Source organism: Notothenia rossii (assembly GCF_949606895.1).
Source record: "Notothenia rossii genome assembly, chromosome: 7".
NCBI lineage: Eukaryota > Metazoa > Chordata > Actinopteri > Perciformes > Nototheniidae > Notothenia > Notothenia rossii.
The window spans coordinates 7,355,672-7,375,979 of NC_136905.1; the positions used below are offsets into that span (position 1 = coordinate 7,355,672).

Here is a 20,308-nt window from a genome sequence, read left to right on the forward strand (position 1 = left end):
CTGACCTTAAGCTGAGAGCAGAGGGTGAGAGCGGCATGCACTCAGGGGCTGTGGTCCTTCAGATACGCCGGACAACTGGACCGCAGCCATGAAACACAGAGCAGCCCGGCCTCCTGTTACAATAGCAGCACCGTCTCTGCTGGAATAAATCAATGAATGTCTGTGGTGCAGCTAGATAACAATGTGTTCCCAGTGATGGAACTTATTAAAGTACATATACCCAACTACTGTACTTTTATTGAGTGTTTTCATTTGACACTACTTTATATTCCTCCACTACACTTTGGAAGCCGGTAAATATAATTCAACTTATTCGTAAACTTTGAAATATAATGATATGAAAAATAATCCAGCAGTTGCATGCAAAACTTTTAAAATTAGGTTGAACTTAATGACTCAATAAAATACATTTATTCAAGTAATGCACTAAACTATTTAGATGAATACACAAAATATAATCAAAGAACATTTTAAAAATAGGTTAAGCTGACCTCAGTGATCTCCTGGTGAATTTTAAAAGCTGGACGGCCGCTTTTGTGCACTTTATACTTTTAGTGGAAGAGAGTCTGTCTACTCTGTTGTTTTACTATTCTTACTGGAGTAAAATACCTTGTTAACAATTCAAATCACCCTCTGAGTGCTTACTTTACAAACGCCAAGTCTGTTACAAGAGAAAAAGTCAAAATAAACTGACATGTTCAGGCCTTGTCATATTCTGTGTTTAATGAATAGAGGTTTCATTTAGCAGCAGAGAAACACGTTGCCAAGACTCTAAGTGCAGCACTTTCATCCAGACAAAGGAAACTGTCTTTCAAATTAACGTTCTTCAGCCTTAAGCTTTGGTTTGACATTTCTAATGAACCTGACAGAGACTCAAACAGCCCGCCTCTTCACATGCGTGACGAAGAGTTCACGTTGAGTAACTTGAAGTCAACTTTTGACTCTGATGCAGAGGTGGAGGGAGACGGTCTGAAAGTGAAGGGTCATGGTATTTGGACATTAAATGTCACAGTGGGGAAGACAGAGATTTGATCCTTGGTGTGACTGTATTCACTGAGAAGGTCAGTGGGTTACTCCTCTCTGTTTTCAGTCCACTATCTGAGGACTTTAATATCTATATCTAGATAGGAAGGTGGCAACAAACGCAAAAAACTACATTCTGAAACTTATGCTAAAATAATGTCAATATAAGCTCAATATTTCTGAGAAGTAAAAAGTCTTCCACAGTTTTAGACTCACATGCAGTTGCAGAGGGCAGCTTGCATGTTGCAGACTGACCTTGACATTCAGAGGGGCGTGGCCATGAGAGGGGACCATTGAGGGGGCGCGGCCTCAATCTCCGGTCAATCATAAAAACACACCGACACACTCTGCTCTACCTCACTCTCACCCGGAGTCAAGACAGACTGAGGCATCTCACAAACGGTAAATACCTCTAACAACAAAATAATTGTACACACCTCACACACACTCACACAAGTCCTGATTTAGATCAGCTGGGGGACAATCTGCATGAGCTCAATTGAACCGAGGTTTGAAGTAAATCTAGTCATAAAGTTAATAGAAATTCACTTTGCTTATCTCTCGTTTTAAAATGTAGAAGTGTTGTTTATGAGCATGTAAACTTGTTTTTAGTGCAGATTAACTTTCAGGGATTGCAGATTTACACTATCGTGGCCTGTGTTCACCGATCGCTTATCGGTGGAATACTTTTGCATGTTCATTTGCACTCTTTGCGTATCCCTTTACAAGCTGCCCCTCACTAAGTAGAAACGTATTTATGGTATCGTAAATATATGTGATCATAAATGGTGGTTGTTCACTTATTAACAGGATGTATTGTTTTTCCTCTCTCTAGCACACCCCAGGCAAAATGGTGAAAGTAGGAATTAACGGGTAAGAGTTCATTTTCACCCACACACTCCAAATCACACACACACACTCACTCACTCACTCACTCACTCAACTTAAAGTCTCTCTGCACCCCAAATCACCGTAACACTGCTCACCTGTAGTGAGCATTAAACAGATATACTGTCGACCTAATGCTGCCTTTAGTTCAATGTACTCAATTCTTGAAGCTTATTTGTTAGTTTGATAAACATTGATAAAGTATTGTTAGACATTCACACACTTTAATCTACATTTACTCAGAAAAACATGCATTTGAGTGAACAAATGTTTTTACTTGAGTTAAAAGCCTGTACAAATAGATAACTAACAAATAAAAAAACAAGGTAAAGTTATCAGAATTGCATCAAATCAAAATAAGGAGGTAGAAAAGGGTTTCAAAAGTGCACAAAAAGACAATGTTAGTTTGCCCCAAACTGCTACATCTATCAATGCATGGGAATTTAGGAATATTATATGTAGTCTTGTGTCTAGTAGGATATCACTGAATTAGTCTTGGAAATACAATTTGTTCTACTGCATGCTGATTAGTAAATACAGTTAAGATATTAAGCTAATGAACATTTCAGTGGAGTGTTTTAATGCTGTGATACAGAGTGTTTATACGGGGGAATAAGTCTTTGATGAATGATAAAAGGAGTCCAAGCTTCAGTCTCTCTGTGATAATATAAATAGTGACACAGCAGCTGAGAGGACAAATGTTTGGTGAGGCCGGATAGGTTCAGATCCACAGGGGTCTCATGTTGCTCTTGAACTTTGGCCCCTCAGCAGATAACAGAGGGGGCAGTTGCTCGGCCACGGGGGTCAGCGGGGGATGGGTTTTCTGACGTCTGAAGCTTGTAACAGAACTGTAAATGTTGTTGAACGCTCACAATGTGACGTTAGAAGAGCTCCCTATCTGTGGCATTATCTCTCCCCTCCCCCGGTGTCTGAGGACAGAGTGTATCTGTGCCACGATTTTGGACCCGCGGTTAAAAAGTAACTCGGATGCTAATCAAACAGTGCAGCAGGATTACCACATTCATCAGAGCTTCATTCAGACTTTAGCCTCCAGAGGGGTGTGTCTTTGTGAGCTGTGCAACACACCTCCCGCTGCCCCTCCTCCTAAACCCTGGCCTTTCTCCGCCTGCAGTCTCGGGTCTCCAGAGGACTTAATGCATTGCATGGAAACAAAATTAGGACATACATCAGAACCAAAACAAATCTTATTATTCCCAAAGAGGGTAGACAGTGTGTATAAAAGGAAGTAGGCTAACATATTAAAAGGGGGGGGGGGGAGAAACATGAGCCCAATAAATTTACACTTTTAGGTATATTTTGATGGAAATGAATTTGTTCTTTTAACAACGATTTTAAAACAATATTTTTACATTTTAGTCTTGCTACTTTAACCTTAGTAAAAGCACCTCTTCCACCCCTGGAAAATAAGTAACAGCATAATCAAAGTGAGTGTGTTAAAATGACTATTAAAAACCCCAGTTCTACTAATCTCCTGCAGCTTCTTTCATTGTTACTCTGAGACTCAACCGTGATCATGTCACACAGGGAGGTTTTAAATCTGAGTTGCATGGTTCCATACCTCCATCTAGAGGCCACACTCAGAAACAACTCTGTTCATTTTTCAGATTCGGCCGCATCGGTCGTCTGGTGACCCGCGCCGCCTTCACCTCAAAGAAGGTGGAGGTCGTGGCCATCAACGACCCCTTCATCGACCTGGAGTACATGGTGAGTGAGGGACAATTAAGGACATTGGGATCAGAGTTTAAAATAAACAGCCTTCTACATGCAGTGGTGGAACTTGAATTGACTCAATACTATATTTAAATAACATTTTGAGGTATTTCACCTTATATTTTGCCATTTCATGCTACTCTAGTACTACGGTGATATTTAGTTGAATTATAGATTCAGATTTTTAGCAAAAAAATATGAATCAGCTAAAATGTAGACACTGAACATTTAGTTATCAGTAAAGATATCCAGCTGCAGTATACAAAGTAAGGACCTTTATCTGTAACGGAGTATTTTTGCAATTTAGTTTTACTGCTTTGACTCAGTATCTGATTACTACTAATAACGTAGAATATAATCTATTTTGGTCAGCTGTCCATAGTTTGGTGGAAACTACCTCCCTCTTCATCTTATTCTTCACATTTCCTCTTAGGTCTACATGTTCAAGTATGACTCCACCCACGGACGCTTCAAGGGCGAGGTCTCCATAGACGGCGACAAGCTGGTCATCGATGGACACAAGATCACCGTTTTCCACGAGTGAGTTCACGATGTGGAAAGCATTTTAGTATAATTACAATTTCAAACATTAGTCAAATCTAAAATGTTTCTCTTCTTCTTTGTGTCTGTTTCCAGGAGGGACCCCGCTAACATTAAATGGGGCGATGCTGGTGCTAATTACGTGGTTGAGTCCACCGGTGTGTTCACCACCATCGAGAAGGCCTCTGTACGTATCTCTTGACTTAAATGTGGAAAAAGCAGCTAAAACATGGCATGTACATTGAAGTGACTTATTTGACGAGGAATATTTAAAATTCAAGTTCTGTTAAAATGAAAAACAGGAAAGAAAGACTAATGCCTAAGTAATGGGAGATTAGCATTTTGTTGTATAACCCTAAGAACGACAGTCGACAGTTAAAATGTCATTCACAGTAATCTCTTCGTGTATCTCAACAAAGACAGTATGGCACCCTTAACTATTAATTGTGAGGCACTTCCTGTTATGAAAAAATACATGATTTTCTGATTTGAATACCCATTTTCTTAACTTTTTGAATGTGTTACATGTCGTGCATTTAGCCAGAAAGGACTTGCATTAAATACTGTTTTGAAAAACTCATTTCAGGCTCACTTGAAGGGCGGTGCCAAGAGAGTCGTCATCTCCGCACCCAGCGCCGACGCTCCCATGTTCGTGATGGGCGTCAACCACGAGAAGTACGACAACACCCACAAGGTCGTCAGGTAAGAAGGAGAAAGTCTTTGATGTTTTTATATTTAAGGTTTTTTTTTATTCAGTTTTTATAGTTGTGTATTATTGAGCATTTAGCCGTTGTACGTCTGCTCCTGATGTGTAAACAATTGAGGTTTTTTAAAGAATACTAAAATGTTTTAGCTGATAACTTTACTCAAGTAGTCTACCCAAGTTCAATTTTGAGGTACTTTTACATTTCCTGCTACTTTTTTTTTACAAACCAATACATATAACAGTCAAATGTTGTACTTTGTACTTGACAACATTGATTTTAATTTCTAACATACTCCACGACTTTTACTTTACACTACCCTTTTGTGTTTACTTTAATAAAATGCAGTAAACTGATATTTCTTTATTCTCTCCACAGCAACGCTTCCTGCACCACCAACTGCCTGGCCCCCCTGGCGAAGGTCATCAACGACAACTTCGTCATCATTGAGGGTCTGATGGTGAGGAAACAACCCCTGAAACCACAAATGATATTTTCATTATAAGCATCATATTAAGTTAGAGGGGTGCGGTGTGGCATATTTACTCTATGAATTAATTTAATGCACACAATGTACAACGATATCAGTTTTCTTTTCGATTACTGCCAATTTTTATTCAATTTCTATGTAAATACTGTTACATTTTAATATTATTCTAGTTTTCTATCTGTTTTTAAATCTCTTTTTATGTGTACACCACGACATGGAGTCAAATACGTGTCAACCTACCTGGTGATTTAACCCTCTTCCTGTCTGTGTGTTTCTGTCCCTCAGAGCACAGTTCACGCCATCACCGCCACCCAGAAGACGGTGGACGGGCCCTCCGGTAAACTGTGGAGGGACGGCCGCGGAGCGAGTCAGAACATCATCCCCGCCTCCACCGGCGCCGCCAAGGCCGTCGGGAAGGTCATCCCCGAGCTCAACGGGTCAGTTTATTTGTTTATAGCAGGAGGTCCAAACTTTTCTCCCCGAGGGCCAAATAGAGAAAAATATACGAAGGGCTGGGCTGCTAACTAGAGGTTTATTGCCTCATAAGTTAAGTTGGAAAATGTAGGTAAGTTATGCTTGATACTTGAACAAAATCACAGCTCTCCATACAGTTTAATTTTTATTTTTGTATTAACACATTATATATTTGTGGATGTCTAAGAAGTACAGGGCCGTAGTTTGGACACTCCTGGTTTGTAGTGTCCTGGACAGTCCCTATTAATCAACTGTCACAAACAGTAAATGGGGCAGCTTTTGCTAACATTGCTTATTTCCAGCTGTTGCCAGATGATAATGGACACCCTTAAAATCACAATACATGCAGGTGCAGGAGCCCTTGCTCTATTGAGTGTTGTATTAACTACTCGATTTGTAGAATCATTAGTTATTGACGTAACCTATAGAACAGTATTTCTTTTTGTTGGATTTAAAGAAATGTTGTTGTTGCAGAGCTTTAAAAAAATAAATAAACTCCTTCCATTTGTAGTTAATTGGGTCATTCTTTTACTAATCCCTTGTAATATGTTTCAAAATGTCTCTATTATAGGAATGTTATTTAACTCATGTTTTGTGTTTTACAGTAAGATCACCGGCATGGCTTTCCGTGTCCCGACCCCCAACGTGTCCGTGGTTGACCTTACCGTCCGTCTGGAGAAACCCGTGAGTGATTAGATTACACACATTCATGACCTTTAAGCAAACTAAAATGAACTTAACTGTATATCTGGTTATTTGATTTGTATCCTACTGTCCACACATGTAATGAAAAGAACCAAACAAGCAATGACTATTCCCTTAAAGCAAGTATTTTGCATATCGACTGTGCTCATGTAATTTTATTTTGAGCCAATCTCCTATAACCAGTTCTTCTGACATGAATCTGTATTGTTGAAAATAGTCTCCAACAAGTCTATAATTTGGATTAATACTTGCTTACAATTGGTCACAAAATGTCATCAAAGTACTCCCCCTTGCTTCATGTTATAGTAAATCATACCTTGCCAACTGCCAAACAACAGATAAATATATATATTTATACACAGATGCATGTTGTATATGTGCAATAACATATATTTTCTTTTTTTAACAGGCCAAATACGAAGACATCAAGAAGGTTGTGAAGGCTGCAGCTGATGGACCCATGAAGGGCATTCTGGGATACACAGAGGACCAGGTATGTGTTTGTCTCTCTCTATAAATGATCCTTTAAAACTGCGTTTGGATCAATATTCTTTAAACGTTTCCACCTCTCTTCCTCCAGGTCGTCTCCACAGACTTCAACGGTGACCTCCACTCCTCCATCTTTGATGCTGGCGCTGGCATCGCCCTCAACGACCACTTCGTCAAGCTGGTCGCATGGTAGGTGTCGCCGCTATCTATATAAGCCACTATAGACGCCTTTTTTTTTTTTAAATGGAAATGTTCAAAGCGTTATCTTTGAAGTTATTATTTTTATTTAGTTATTTCACTCGCCGTGGTGACTACTTGTGAGGCTGGCTTGATGTTATGCAGCTCGTACGGTTAATACAAATAAAATAGTTACCAAACGCATTCAAAAGGCAAAACACCCATATAATGAAACGCAAAGCCGTTCTTTCTGTGAGATAACGTTGAGAAGTTTAATGGTTTGGAACTTCGTCTCGTCTGCATCTACCAGATACTGTAGGCTTGCCCATATCTGTTTCTTTCTGGAGTGGTGCATTGATGACATGTTTTTTTTTTAGACCGGCCCAGAAGTTAGCATCGCAAACAAAGCAATAGGATTTTTCATTGTATTATGGAAATGATGATTCTTGCATGTTTTATTCAGCAGAAAAGGCTCCACTTTTGAACTCCGCCTTATGATATTTGAAGGCTAAATACAATCACCAGTAAAAAATTAAATATAATGTCAGGCTATAAACAAACCACAACACGGTCACATGATTCTCGTCACCACCGCTAAGCTAAAGGCGGCTAATGTTTGGCGTGATGGAACGCGGCAGTCTCAACAGTTGCTTCTAAGACGCACAAAAAGCTTCACACACTGGAAATGTCTTCAAATTGTGTTTAAAACAAATGTTATTTCAGGCCTAACCACACACTCGTAAAAATGTTTAACTTATGACGTTGAGACAAAGGAACTGGAAGTTGTAAAATGCTGACTCATTCCCTGTTTAAGGACTCATTCCTGCACCGCTCTATACCCTGGCGCCTTGGGAATTGTAGTCTTATATACTCCGTTGCCAGTTAATTGCGTCATGTTGCAACCTTTTTCCACAAAACCGGGAAAATAACTTTCTAACCTTCAGCATATAATAACTTCATAACCCAATATCTATTTCCAGCTGCATTTTGACTCGTTTTTGTTTCTTCCTGACCAGGTACGACAACGAGTTTGCCTACAGCAACCGTGTGTGTGATCTGATGGCTCACATGTCCACCAAGGAGTAAAGAAAACTATCTGTTGCCCATCACTGCACTACCCCCCCCCCCTCCTTCCTGTCTCCTGACACCAGAGTTATACATGCACAATGATGCGTTGTGTCTTTATGACTGGTTCCTTCAAAAACAGCAAACCCCATCTGATGCCTGAGTAAAGGTCCCACAGAGGGCAGACGAAAAAGATTCAAATTGGTGACCAATTACTTTTTTGTATTTGTTAAATTCCCTGTTCTGTTCTTGTGTGAGATGGAGTGAGTGTCTGTCTGCGGCGCTTCGTTGCTGCACTCAGTGGTGAAATAAAAAGTCCTGTTTGTGAGAATCCCTCGCCTCTTTTCTCATCACTGCACATCTTCAAAAAGCATCCACCACCGGGATCAATGCTGATATCGGCAGATGGATTTCTATATGGGTCAGTGACTTTAGCAAATCCTATTGATGCATCTCATTGAGGGAAGACACTGACGGTTCCTAATTTGGGCAACAATCCACTCTTGCACAACATCATATTCTTACACAACAACATTGCTAAAGCGGTCACATGATCCATTCTTAAAGACAATTGTGCTGAAGTCCTGTTCAATATATAGAGTATTGGACAAAAGCTCACAAATTGTTCAATATGAGGGTTTTTATCAATGAATCTTGCATGTGATTTTCTCTGAAGTGGCAAATTTCTTAAATGTTACTTTCAAATTTGCTCCATAATTGATCTGTTTCGGTCACTTGTCGGAGACAGCTGCTCATCAAATGGCAAAGTATTAGCTTACATGACGCCACATATTTATACTGGAATATGTGTTCCAGGGAACTCACAAAGTGTCAGAAAACACAACTCTCTTTTCCTCCATACCCAAATCTCTTAAAAAGGGGCTGCAATGTATCTGATACAGACTGATCCAGATTTGAACACTTCCATGACGTCACAGAAGTGGCGCTACGGCTATTGGGCCAACTCCACCAATCAGGAGGAGACAGCCACGGACATTGCCGTTCGAAAGCGCTGGAGACGCACATATGCCGTACATATGCCAGGCCTGTAGATGGTGCTGTTCTCACAGAATCAGCCCATGCAAAGTCAGTGTTAAATTGAGCGAAATGAGGAATGGCTAAAATGCATGATCAGTTTGGTATTTTGAAAAATAAAAAGTATAAATATGCCTTTATATAGGTATGGTCCTACACTGTATTATTCAAATATAGCATGATAGGTCCACTATAACCTATATAAACTGTTTTTTGCCCTCCTGCTTCTATCAATTGGGTTTTCTGGTAATGGTGTGTATCAATTCTGTCTTGAAATACAATTTGAAAACGTAATCAATTCTCTTTAAATGGTGATTTTCTGAGTTGAAATGGTTCACCAAGTGTGAGAATATTGATAGCTTTAAAGCAACGTTTTCCCTTTCAGATCAACACAGATGTGATTATTGATCGCTCCAATTACCCCCAACAGGTGCCTTTTTATATAAATATTTTAGCCGCCATTACAAATGAAAGAGATCAGAAATACAAACTGAAATAATAATGGATGTTACTTTAATTGGTGGCAAGGAGAAGATCGATCATGTATCGCGGATCACTTTCAGCCACTAATGCTCTTTAATCTAACAGCCACTGGATCAGATCGCATGTTTTACACACAGATGATTGCAATATATTCAAATGTATTCGCAGAGATGATATGGATATAATGCGGGACAGAGGTCAAGGATCCTTAACCCCCCCCCCCCCCACCAAACATTCCCTCTGTTTGTCTCCCTCCCTCTCTCTCTCTCTGTTTCTGTTTGTGTGCATCTCCTGCTGATCATTTCCAAACCACATTGTCAACAGCAGATTTTTCTCTCCAGATAATTCCCACATGGATTTACAGAGCAAGCGTTCAGATTAAGATGAGACGAGAATAAATACGATGCATTAAATTCCCGCTGAGAGACCGAAGAGGCTGCCAACTGGAGGAGAGAAAGGTGAGCTGGGATGCTTTTGAATGTATCGACAGGTTTCCTGCAGTTTAGCGTATCAAGGATGGAGAGAATATGCCGATGGAAAGTGTACAAATATATATCTTTGGAGGGATTTTAGTCACTTTCTCTTTTTTCATGATATAACTGTCAATTGAGTTTTTATTATTGAGTTTTTTACCCTTTTGACCCTCTCATGACTCTCAGATGCCCTCCGGGAGAAACTCCATGCCAAGTAATTGAGAAAAGGGTCTTTGCTTCCCCCCTGCTTTTTACACAATTGGTCGTAAACAAACCTTTACTTATTAATAGATGTTTAAGTCACAGAAAAGTGTCAGGGAATAATTTGCCCTGCATGTCCTCCTCCTTCGCCCCCTTACGCAGATGCCCAGCCTTGGACAGCCACTATCTCCCTTAAGCTACCACCACTGTAGCACCCTTGAAAAACACAATTTCTTGAGTTTTGACCATTTAAAGTCTTTTAAAAGTATATATATTTTTTTTATAAATGTTTACATGGACCCCCCCCCCCCCCCCCCCAAAATACTGCACTTGGCAGAGTTTCCGTTAGAATATTTTTTCGCCGGTCAACATGTCCGTTAAAGTTTAAATCTTCCGGACTAAATGAGAAAAGTGCCGTTCAAAAGTCTTCTTTGTTATTTATTGTGCTTTAAAACAAATTGATATGATTCGATATTAAACAAACTCATTATAGTAGATTAACTACAATATTCAAAAGTGTACAGTAATTTACAATAACACGGGAATAATGGAGCGCTCTCTCCCTTTCCTGACAACCCGTCAGTATCATGCAGCTCGCGGATCAGTAATGAGTGACCCGACAGTAAAACTAAACATATCTATAACTAGTTTAGGTAGTTTGAAAGGTAATTAAAATAGCTACGTGTGATATTCTAACCTGAAGTGTGTGTTTTGTCCGCTCACCGCTGCATGTGATTATGCAGAGCTGCGTGTGGACTCGTCAGCAGCAGCTGATCTCTCTCTCCCTTCAGATTAGACTTTATTCGCGTTTATTTCCATATCGGTCAGAAACCAGAGGAGACTGTGAAGTCCACCGCAGACGGACCACTTTTGGACAAAATGTCCTGTCCATTAAAGGCAGCTCATTGTGGAATAGCCTCCCAACGGAGACACGGGATTGTCCCACTCTCAATAGCTTCAAAGGTCAACTCAAAGAATGGTTGAGAAACAAACAGACAGGCAATCAACGCTAAATGCACTTTAACACAGGGGTATCTCCTCTTGCACTTTATATGTCGTTGCTGCTATATTCTATTGCCATGGCATAAATACTTGTGTATTCTGCTCTTGCTCTTTTGCACTTTTTGCATTTTATGTATTTCTTTTTGCTATGTTTATAATTGTCATGTTCTTAAATGTTTTATGTGAGGGACTGCGGATGGAAAGTAGCTCAAAGCTAAATCCGGAATATTTACGCTTGGCACATTTATTGTTTTAAGTGTTCATTAATGTGCAATGTCCCTGCCAAATAAACGATTAAAAATAAATACAATAAAATAAGGAGGGGCTGCCCTAGCACTTTGTTGTTATTACCATTTTGTGACCGGGCAACTGTCGGTCAGAGATAGTTATTGTTGTGGGACACCTGAACACACCCTTCTCGGGGTGTAGATGACCCCGAGCCATAAGCGACAACAACTGTGATTCAGTGTCCTCAGCTGTTTAGTCTATCTATTGAAGAATGTTGATTATTACACTCTGAACTAGTTAAAATCTGGAGCTACAGGAGGGGTCTTCAGAATTGATTGTGGCATCTCCACCTGGTCAAACCGTGGCTCATGACATGTCTTATGAATTCTTCGGCCGAAGCTCCAAATAAACTCTCCTCGTGTCTCCTGTTTTCCAATTGCTTCAGAAGTTTCCCCCACAAAAAAGTAATATTTTTTAAACAGAAGACCTCTTATTGTATTCTTCAACTGGGTTTTCCCTGCGTAACCCGTAACCAAAAACTGGAGGAAATTCCAGGAAAAGGTCAGATCTTGTGTAAGACAGCAGCAAATTAGTCATCATAGATGTTACATGACCTACACGATCTGCATTATATTTATTATTGATATCATTTAAAACTTATTATCATTGTTTAATATTGTATAATTCTGCGTCAATTGATTATTCAAGGAATGTTATTATGTTGAGTTTTTGGTTTGCATGCACAAAAGGACAATGAGCAGGGAAAGAAATATGAATATGAACATTTATTTTAAACTAAAATATATAAAATCCTGTTTTAAAAACCAATTTTTCTTTTAAATTGAGCTTCTGCTCTACTGTTATTTATGTATCCTGAAACAAAACTGCATAATCATCTGAATTATCTGATTTTTCCAGTATGCCAGTGTAGCTCCATCTACATTAATTTACATCCATCTGTGTAACTGGGTGTTTCTCAATGTCGAGGACGCTTCCTTGGTAGGACAAGTCCCTCCGAGTCAGGTCTTTCAGAAGCGAGGCAAGAATCCTTCCTAGCCTCGGAAAACGAAGAGTTGTGGAACAGGTTAACTGGTGTGCAGGAGTGCGTCATATGCGAGGCCCCGCCTTAAATGGAGCGCGATTTCCGCCAAAGATTTAGAAATTGGCCCGTGCGCAAAGCATTGTGGGAATTTTAAGACCGCGGAGGATACACGTGTGCAGCCTCGAAATTTCCCGCAGCGAAGGACGCCGGCCTCAGTTTCAACATAAACTGTACCGAAAATAAATACCTCACGATGTCTATCTAATTATGAACTTACTTTACTTTCACGGAACACATTTTTGGTGATAACAAATGTAACAAAGTAACATATTTACCAACACATGTTCTACGCCACTACATACTTACATTTAAATGTGTGCTGCGTCGGTTCAGCCATTCTCCACAAGGGTTTTTGAAATTGGTCCGTGCGCAAAGCATTGTGGGGATTTTAAGGACGCGAAGTCTACCCATGTGCAGACTCGAAATTTCCTCCAAACCAAGGACGCGGCCTCGGTGGAATTCCAAGTATGCTGGAGATTGGAACAGTCCTTCGGCGGCACTCGATGACGTAGCATCCTTGAAATATTGGCTTGGAAGCCATTTTCCTCGCGATTAAGAAACGGCCCCACTGTCATCACGTCGTTATTATTTATTCATTTATAATACTCTAATGGGAGAAAAAACACCTCAGGACCAATCTTATTATGATTGAGCTCAAGGAGAGGAGAGGAAAATCTGTTTTATTTTAGTTCAAATGCACTGCGGGGCCAATAAGAAAAAAAAATATATATATATAATATGTAAATCACTGTCCCTCTCTCACCATGCTGATTTAAAACGCCCATTGTTGTCTTAAAAGGGATGTTTAAAAGGAGGTTCTGCTCTTCTGTAATTTCTGTCTGCAGATTAGAAGCAGTTTAGAGAAATCTCTTTCTAAAACCAAAACCAGAACAGAACGCTGAGGCCTGTGCTGCCTCCTCATCATGACATACATTACCTCAGCATGCTGCTAATCCTTCCTGTCAGAGAGTAAAGTATTTCACATTTCCTCTCAGGGTTCTTCCTGTGGTCACTGGCTCTGCTCTCTGCAGGCTGTAGGGGGTCGCTGAGGTGCATCATGGGAGGAAATGTCTCCCCGAGGGGCTCCTGGTTCGCCCCCTCGTCTGTCCACCCGCTGTTCGTCTCCCAGCTGTCCCCGAGCACTGACAGCCTCGTCGCTGTCTTCCTCACCTTCACATGTAAGCAAGCCCTCAGAGGACACTTTTTAATTTAATTTTTTATTTTAACACTTTATTTATTGGTTTTTCCCACAAATAACACAATACCAGGAGAACATACAGAGTACAAACGCAGGTGCTATATAAAAATGACAAAACAATGATAATAAAGCGATGTCCAGACATAACCAGTTCAAGAGGAAATACAGAGAAATGACTGTGTGTGTGTGTGTGTGTGTGTGTGTGTGTGTGTGTGTGTGTGTGTGTGTGTGTGTGTGTGTGTGTGTGTGTGTGTGTACATATGTCTATATATGTCAATCAACAAGTAAAGCAGATTAATAATAATAATAATAATAATAATAATAACAATAATACAATGCATAAAAATGATCATTATTGCAGATTATAGATTATAAATAAATCATTTAGGGACAAGGGGGTGAGATTAAATAAATTATACTTCTTCTCACTCCTTTTCGAACACTAGCTGTGGGACTGTTTATGTTGCTAATGCTGTTGTTGTTGTTGTTGTTGTTGTTGTTGTTGTTGTTGTTGTTGTTGTAAATGTCATTTTTTGTTTTGATTTCTCTTACATGACTATGCACTGCAACATTTTTGTTTTGTAATTATTTATTTTACTTGTTCGAAATAAAATGTATCAATCAATGAATCAATGAATCAATGAATCAATGAATGAATCAATCAATAATAACATCAAAAGACTATTACAGTAATAGCAATGAAAACCAAAATACACAATGACATGATAAGACAGAAACAGAAAACCCCTAAGACCAGTCCCTCCAGACGGGGCCACACTGCGCGGTAACCGTCAACAAAGGAGAAAGAAAGATTCAACTTGCCTCAGCAAATGCATTTGTATTTTCAGAGGACACTTTTATCAGTATGACAATCTCAGGTTTGTTAATAACCAATCATTTCCATTTTCTTTACGTAGCCCAAGACTTCAAAAGGGATCAGGAAATGATGAGATGAAACAGGATTATGTGGACAGACATACATGCTTAATTTATAGTAAACCATTTTGTCAGAAGTTGAGGGTGTGATTAATCTACATCTTGACTGAATTGAATAGAATCTATTAAAGGGGTCAAAGTAATGTTAATATTGACCACAGGGGCGGACTGTGACAAAAAATCTGCCTGGGACTCTCGAACGGCCCACTTCGGTACCGCCGGCCCACCTCGGTACCGCAAGTAAATACCGCTAGTAAATTGTTAACGTCCCGATGGAGCCAGGATGAAAACGAGAGTGTATGGTTTAACCATTTCAAACATTGGACATATATAGTGAATTATTTCCTGCACTTTATTTTGTTGTTATTTAATCTACACTGAACAAAAATATAAACGCAACACTTTTGTTTTTGCTCCCATTTTTCATGAGCTGAACTCAAAGATCTAAAACATTTTCTACATACACAAAATAAACATTTCTCTCAAATATTGTTCACAAATCTCAAAAAATCTGTGATAGTGAGCACTTCTACTTTGCCGAGATAATCCATCCCACCTCACAGGTGTGGCATATCAAGATGCTGATTAGACAGCATGATTATTGCACAGGTGTGCCTTAAACTGGCCACAATAAAAGGCCACTCTGAAACGTGCAGTTTTGCTTTATTGGGGGGGTCTGGGGGGGGTCCGAGGATTAGGGTTAGGGTAATGTTGTGAATCGAGTGGCCCATGGTGGTGGTGGGGTTATGGTATGGGCAGGCGTATGTTATGGACGACGAACACAGGCCACTCGATTCACAACATTACCCTAACCCTAACCCTCACACCAGATACTGACTGGTTTTCGGACCCCCCCCCAGACCCCCCCAATAAAGCAAAACTGCATGTTTCAGAGTGGCCTTTTATTGTGGCCAGCCTAAGGCACACCTGTGCAATAATCATGCTGTCTAATCAGCATCTTGATATGCCACACCTGTGAGGTGGGATGGATTATCTCGGCAAAGGAGAAGTGCTCACTATCACAGATTTTTTCCGATTTGTGAACAATATTTGAGAGAAATGTTTATTTTGTGTATGTAGAAAATGTTTTAGATCTTTGAGTTCAGCTCATGAAAAATGGGAGCAAAAACAAAAGTGTTGCGTTTATATTTTTGTTCAGTGTATGTATGAATGCTGTTTGTCTTTGTTGTATGTTGTCTTTTCTGAATGTTTTGATGGCACCTTAAAGTGAGTAGCTTTACTATTCTCGTTGTACTTAATAATAATAAAAGCTTCTGATCTATTCTATTCTACATGCTGTAAAGAAGAACACTTGAAAGGAATGATTGAGACCCATAGACATTAGAGAGAATGCAACTCTCTGGTGCTTTGAGCCTGAGTGTAATTGAAGTATAATGGATATGGATAAGTGTTTTTCCTTCCAGCAATCAACACCAAAGACAGAATCGTAAACAAATCTTATTAAAAAAGACAGTTCAAGCCGCCTGAATCGATACGGTAATTCACTAAAACAGTCTTTGCTTCTGAATCCACAACATTTGGATTTTGCACAACCCTTTGATGGAGCTGCAGATGCTCTCCTCTGCTCAGTGGGACGGTAATTAGTTTTTTGTCTGGGCTTATTGGCTTTCTGTAGAGCAGCTTGAGAGATTGGCATCAGTGCACATTTTTGAATGCGTGTGATCAAGAGTAGGTGAATTGGTGTATTGATCACCTCTGAAGCCTGTTGGTCTTACTCACGTCAAGAAACCTCCATGCACAATAAGTCTAGGATTTAAAGAGCAGATTTGAAGCCAATCCTTTTCGTCGCTATTTCAATCGCACCATTATGTCTCTTGCAATATTGAATTGGACTATTTTATTTCTTCTTTTTATGTCTTGACTATGTCTGGGACTCAAGATGCTCATAGCTATTTTGCATATGAGAATAAAGCCTTTGAATCTTGAACCACTGCCACTCTTTCTCCAGGTGTCACGTCAGTGGTGGGGAACGGCACGTCGTTGTTGATGTTCTGCAGGAGACGAAAGAAGCTCAGACCTCCAGAGCTCATGATCATCAACCTGGCTCTCTGCGATTTAGGCTTCAGCCTCTTGGGAGCGCCATTTTTCATCATTTCCAGGTACAGAAAAACATCGTGGTCGACTCCTCAGTGGCCGCGCATTGCTCCAGATTGATGATACAATGAAAGAGGCCAGTGTGTGTGTACTGGGCTTTGATTATCTCACAAACAGATCAGCGGTTCTGTATAAAGATGCAAACAACTGCTCCCACCTGGCTGGTCTCTGGCTTTTTTACTAATGATATGAAGACTGTGTAAATGCTACTGAAACATGGACACACTCACTGAGAAACTAAACCAGCAGCATTAAGAACACATCCCAAATGAGGACTGCGCCACTAACACGAATAAAACCAAGACCATCTGTTTATGGAAAGCCAACGGCGTCATTAAACCCCATTATTTCCACATGTTTAAAACTAAAACTCCATAAATAGACGTGTGGAAGTAGTGTTGTTTAATGGTACTATGTTTAATGGCACTATCGGCCTTCTATAGTTGGACATTTGTCAGAGGCATATGAGGAAGATCCAGGATGAATCTAAAGCCCTTCAATGTAGTAATAATAATATATATTGTAAAAGCTTTATGTTTGTCTGGGCTCGTTTGCTTATGCTTCGGATAGTTTCACATATCTCCATTGTGTCTCATGATTGTATTTGTATTTTGGCGACTGTGGCTGTGAGGGAGTGCGGTCGTCTTTAAAACCAGAAGGTTGTTGGTTCGATCCCAGCCAATGCAGCCAACATGTCGATGTATCCTTGGGCAAGATACTGAACCCTGAGTTGCTCACGATGGCCAACGCTGTGTGAAGGTTAGCGTATTACTTTACATTTCATTTAGCTGACGCTTATCCAAAGCAACTTACAATAAGTGCGTTCGACCAAGAAGATACAACCTTGAAGATAACAGAATCATAAGTACATCAGGTTTCATAGAGCCAAACATTTCAAGTGCTACTCAACTGGCTTTAGATAAGCCAGTCCTTTATTAGTATATAAGTGCTTTGTTAGTAATTCTATCGCTCGAAGTGGAGTCGAAAGAGATGAGTTTTCAGTCTGAAGAAGATGTGTAAGCTTTCTGCTGTCCTGATGTCAATGGGGAGCTCATTCCACCATGTTGGAGCCAGGATAGCAAACCCATGTGTTTTTGCTGATGGGAACTTGGGTCCCCCTCGCAGTGCGGGTGCAGCGAGCTGATTGGCTGATGCAGAGCGGAGTGCACGTGCTGGGGTGTACGGTTTAACCGTGTCCTGGATGTAGGAAGGGCCAGATCCATTCGCAGCATGGTACGCAAGTACCAGTGTCTTGAAGTGGATTCTAGCAGTTACCGGAAGCCAGTGAAGGGAGCGGAGGAGCGGCGTGGTGTGGGAGGATTTAGGAAGGTTGAAGACCAGACAAGCCGCTGCATTCTGGATGAGCCGCAGAGGTCGGATGGCACATGCAGGTAGACCAGCCAAGAGGGAGTTGCAGTAGTCTAGGCGTGAGATGACGAGAGCCTGGATCAGAACCTGCGTCGCTTTCTGGGTCAGCTGGGGACGTATCCTCCTGATGTTGTAAAGAGTGTATCTGCAGCAGTGGGTTGTAGCAGCGATGTTTGCAGTGAAGGACAGTTTGTTATCTAGGGTCACACCCAGATTCCTTGCAGTCTGAGTCGGGGAAACAACAGAGGGGCCGGTGTTCATTTTTAGGTCAAGAGTGGGACAATCTTTTCCCGGAAGGAAAAGCAGTTCAGTCTTTTCAAGGTTGAGCTTGAGGTGGTGAGCAGACATCCACTGAGAGATGAATTTTATGAATGAGGTTTGAAAGGGTGAATGATGACATGTAGTATGTAAAGCGCTTTGAGGGGTCGTAAAGAATGGATAAAGTGCTATATAGTCCATTTACCGTTTACCATTTTAAGACTGTGAATAAATTGAGTTGATTTCTGTCTCTTTCAGTTGGAGTCATGCCTGGGTGTTTGGCGACACCGGCTGCCTCTTGTACGGCATTCAGGGTTTTCTGTTCGGCATCGGCTCGCTGCTCACCACCTGCCTCATTTCTCTGGACCGCTGCCTGAAGATCTGCTGCTTAAGATACGGCAAGTCTCAGATATTAACATGCACAACTCCAATAAAGATTGCAATGTAGAAGATTTACTCAGTTAATGCACTTTAGAACCACTTTAAAGTACTTGTATTTTCATTTTATACTGCTTCAAACTTCTACTCCATTAGCACACAGAATCAGAAACAGGTTTATTACCTGGTAGGTTGACACGTACGAGGAATTTGACTTGATGTCGTGGTGCATACATAAAATTAAAACAACAATTAAAAACACAGCTAGAGAATTATAAAATAAATAAAAAATAATAAAAAGTATAGTAAAATATAACAGTACTTACATAGAAATAGAATGGAATAAAATGGCTCTTAAACAAACCTCACTTACTGTTGGAGATTTGGAGGATGTTTAAAACCAACCTCGTCTCCGCGTGTCGTTTGGTAAGCTGGGTAAATTCGTAAAAAGGAAGGGATTAAGAAACACCAGAATGCAAGTTAAACAATAATCTTGTTTTAATGATAAAAAGTCACAATACAAATACAAATACAAATACAAATACAAATACAAATACAAACACAAAGGAAGTACTTCCTGCTCTTCCTCCAATCTCACGGATCTGGTCAGTTTGAAGAAAAGAAGAGGCTGGTCTAAAGAAAGCATAGGCTTATATCCAAAACCCCAGGAGGAGCTATGCGGCTGCCCCCCCCCCCCCCGAGGGGTCCTCCACTTAGAAAAGACAGCCAATCAGCGCGAGCCAGAGGCGACCCTTACATTCGAGATAACAAACCCCTCCTTGCAAGTTTCACATACTTTTGGCATTTTATAAAGATAGTTTTAAGATATAGTTTTTTATAGTTGGATTATACAAATAACACATGTGAGTTACCTTAACCTCAAACAATAATAACAAGAGGAAAACATCAGCTCTGATCTCAAGCAGTAAAAAAGTACCGCACACTCATTTAGCCTGCAGCTCTTCCAGACACTTGAGCTATTGTTCTTTAAGAATATTCCCTGCAGAATCTTTATTTCAAATAAAAGGTTTCACATTGCATATTTCCAGCTTCCTTTACACATACTGCTACTATTAATACAAAGTAATCAACCACACACATCTATTTAAAACAAGTAGATTTCCCTAATCATTTGACATGCTGAAAATCTCAAGAAGAATGTCCCCTCCCCCAGCTCTCTCGTCCCTGTCATAAAAGCTGCTTCCATTTCATATAGAGTAATAAAACATGTTTAAGCTAATTTCT

The 20,308-nt window shown here is 40.2% G+C and overlaps 2 protein-coding genes across 2 annotated transcripts in view; both read left to right on the plus strand.

The window, feature by feature from the left end:
* The first annotated feature begins 1,302 nt into the window (after positions 1-1,302).
* On the plus strand, positions 1,303-8,617 carry gapdh (glyceraldehyde-3-phosphate dehydrogenase). Its single transcript, XM_079641380.1, has 12 exons — positions 1,303-1,425; positions 1,859-1,896; positions 3,537-3,636; positions 4,076-4,182; positions 4,279-4,369; positions 4,769-4,884; positions 5,265-5,346; positions 5,662-5,813; positions 6,456-6,534; positions 6,965-7,048; positions 7,136-7,233; positions 8,238-8,617. The coding sequence occupies exons 2-12, from the start codon at positions 1,874-1,876 to the stop codon at positions 8,305-8,307; spliced, it is 1,002 nt and encodes a 333-aa protein (XP_079497506.1). The 5' UTR covers positions 1,303-1,425; positions 1,859-1,873; the 3' UTR covers positions 8,308-8,617.
* Positions 8,618-10,018: 1,401 nt separating this feature from the next.
* The window catches only part of opn9 (opsin 9), an 11,573-nt gene continuing 1,283 nt past the window's right edge, over positions 10,019-20,308 (plus strand). The window contains exons 1-4 of the mRNA XM_079640818.1: positions 10,019-10,262; positions 13,806-13,988; positions 16,914-17,064; positions 18,944-19,083. Of these exons, the coding sequence (XP_079496944.1) occupies positions 13,868-13,988; positions 16,914-17,064; positions 18,944-19,083 (412 nt within the window). The 5' untranslated portion in view covers positions 10,019-10,262; positions 13,806-13,867. The remainder of the gene's footprint in view (positions 10,263-13,805; positions 13,989-16,913; positions 17,065-18,943; positions 19,084-20,308) is intronic.

Excerpts from the sequence above, each read along its gene's own strand:
- gapdh (XM_079641380.1), top strand. The coding sequence starts at position 1,874 with ATGGTGAAAGTAGGAATTAACGG. Across the intron at positions 1,897-3,536 it reads GTGAAAGTAGGAATTAACGG|ATTCGGCCGCATCGGTCGTC; the intron begins GTAAGAGTTCAT and ends TTCATTTTTCAG. Across the intron at positions 4,370-4,768 it reads CCACCATCGAGAAGGCCTCT|GCTCACTTGAAGGGCGGTGC; the intron begins GTACGTATCTCT and ends AACTCATTTCAG.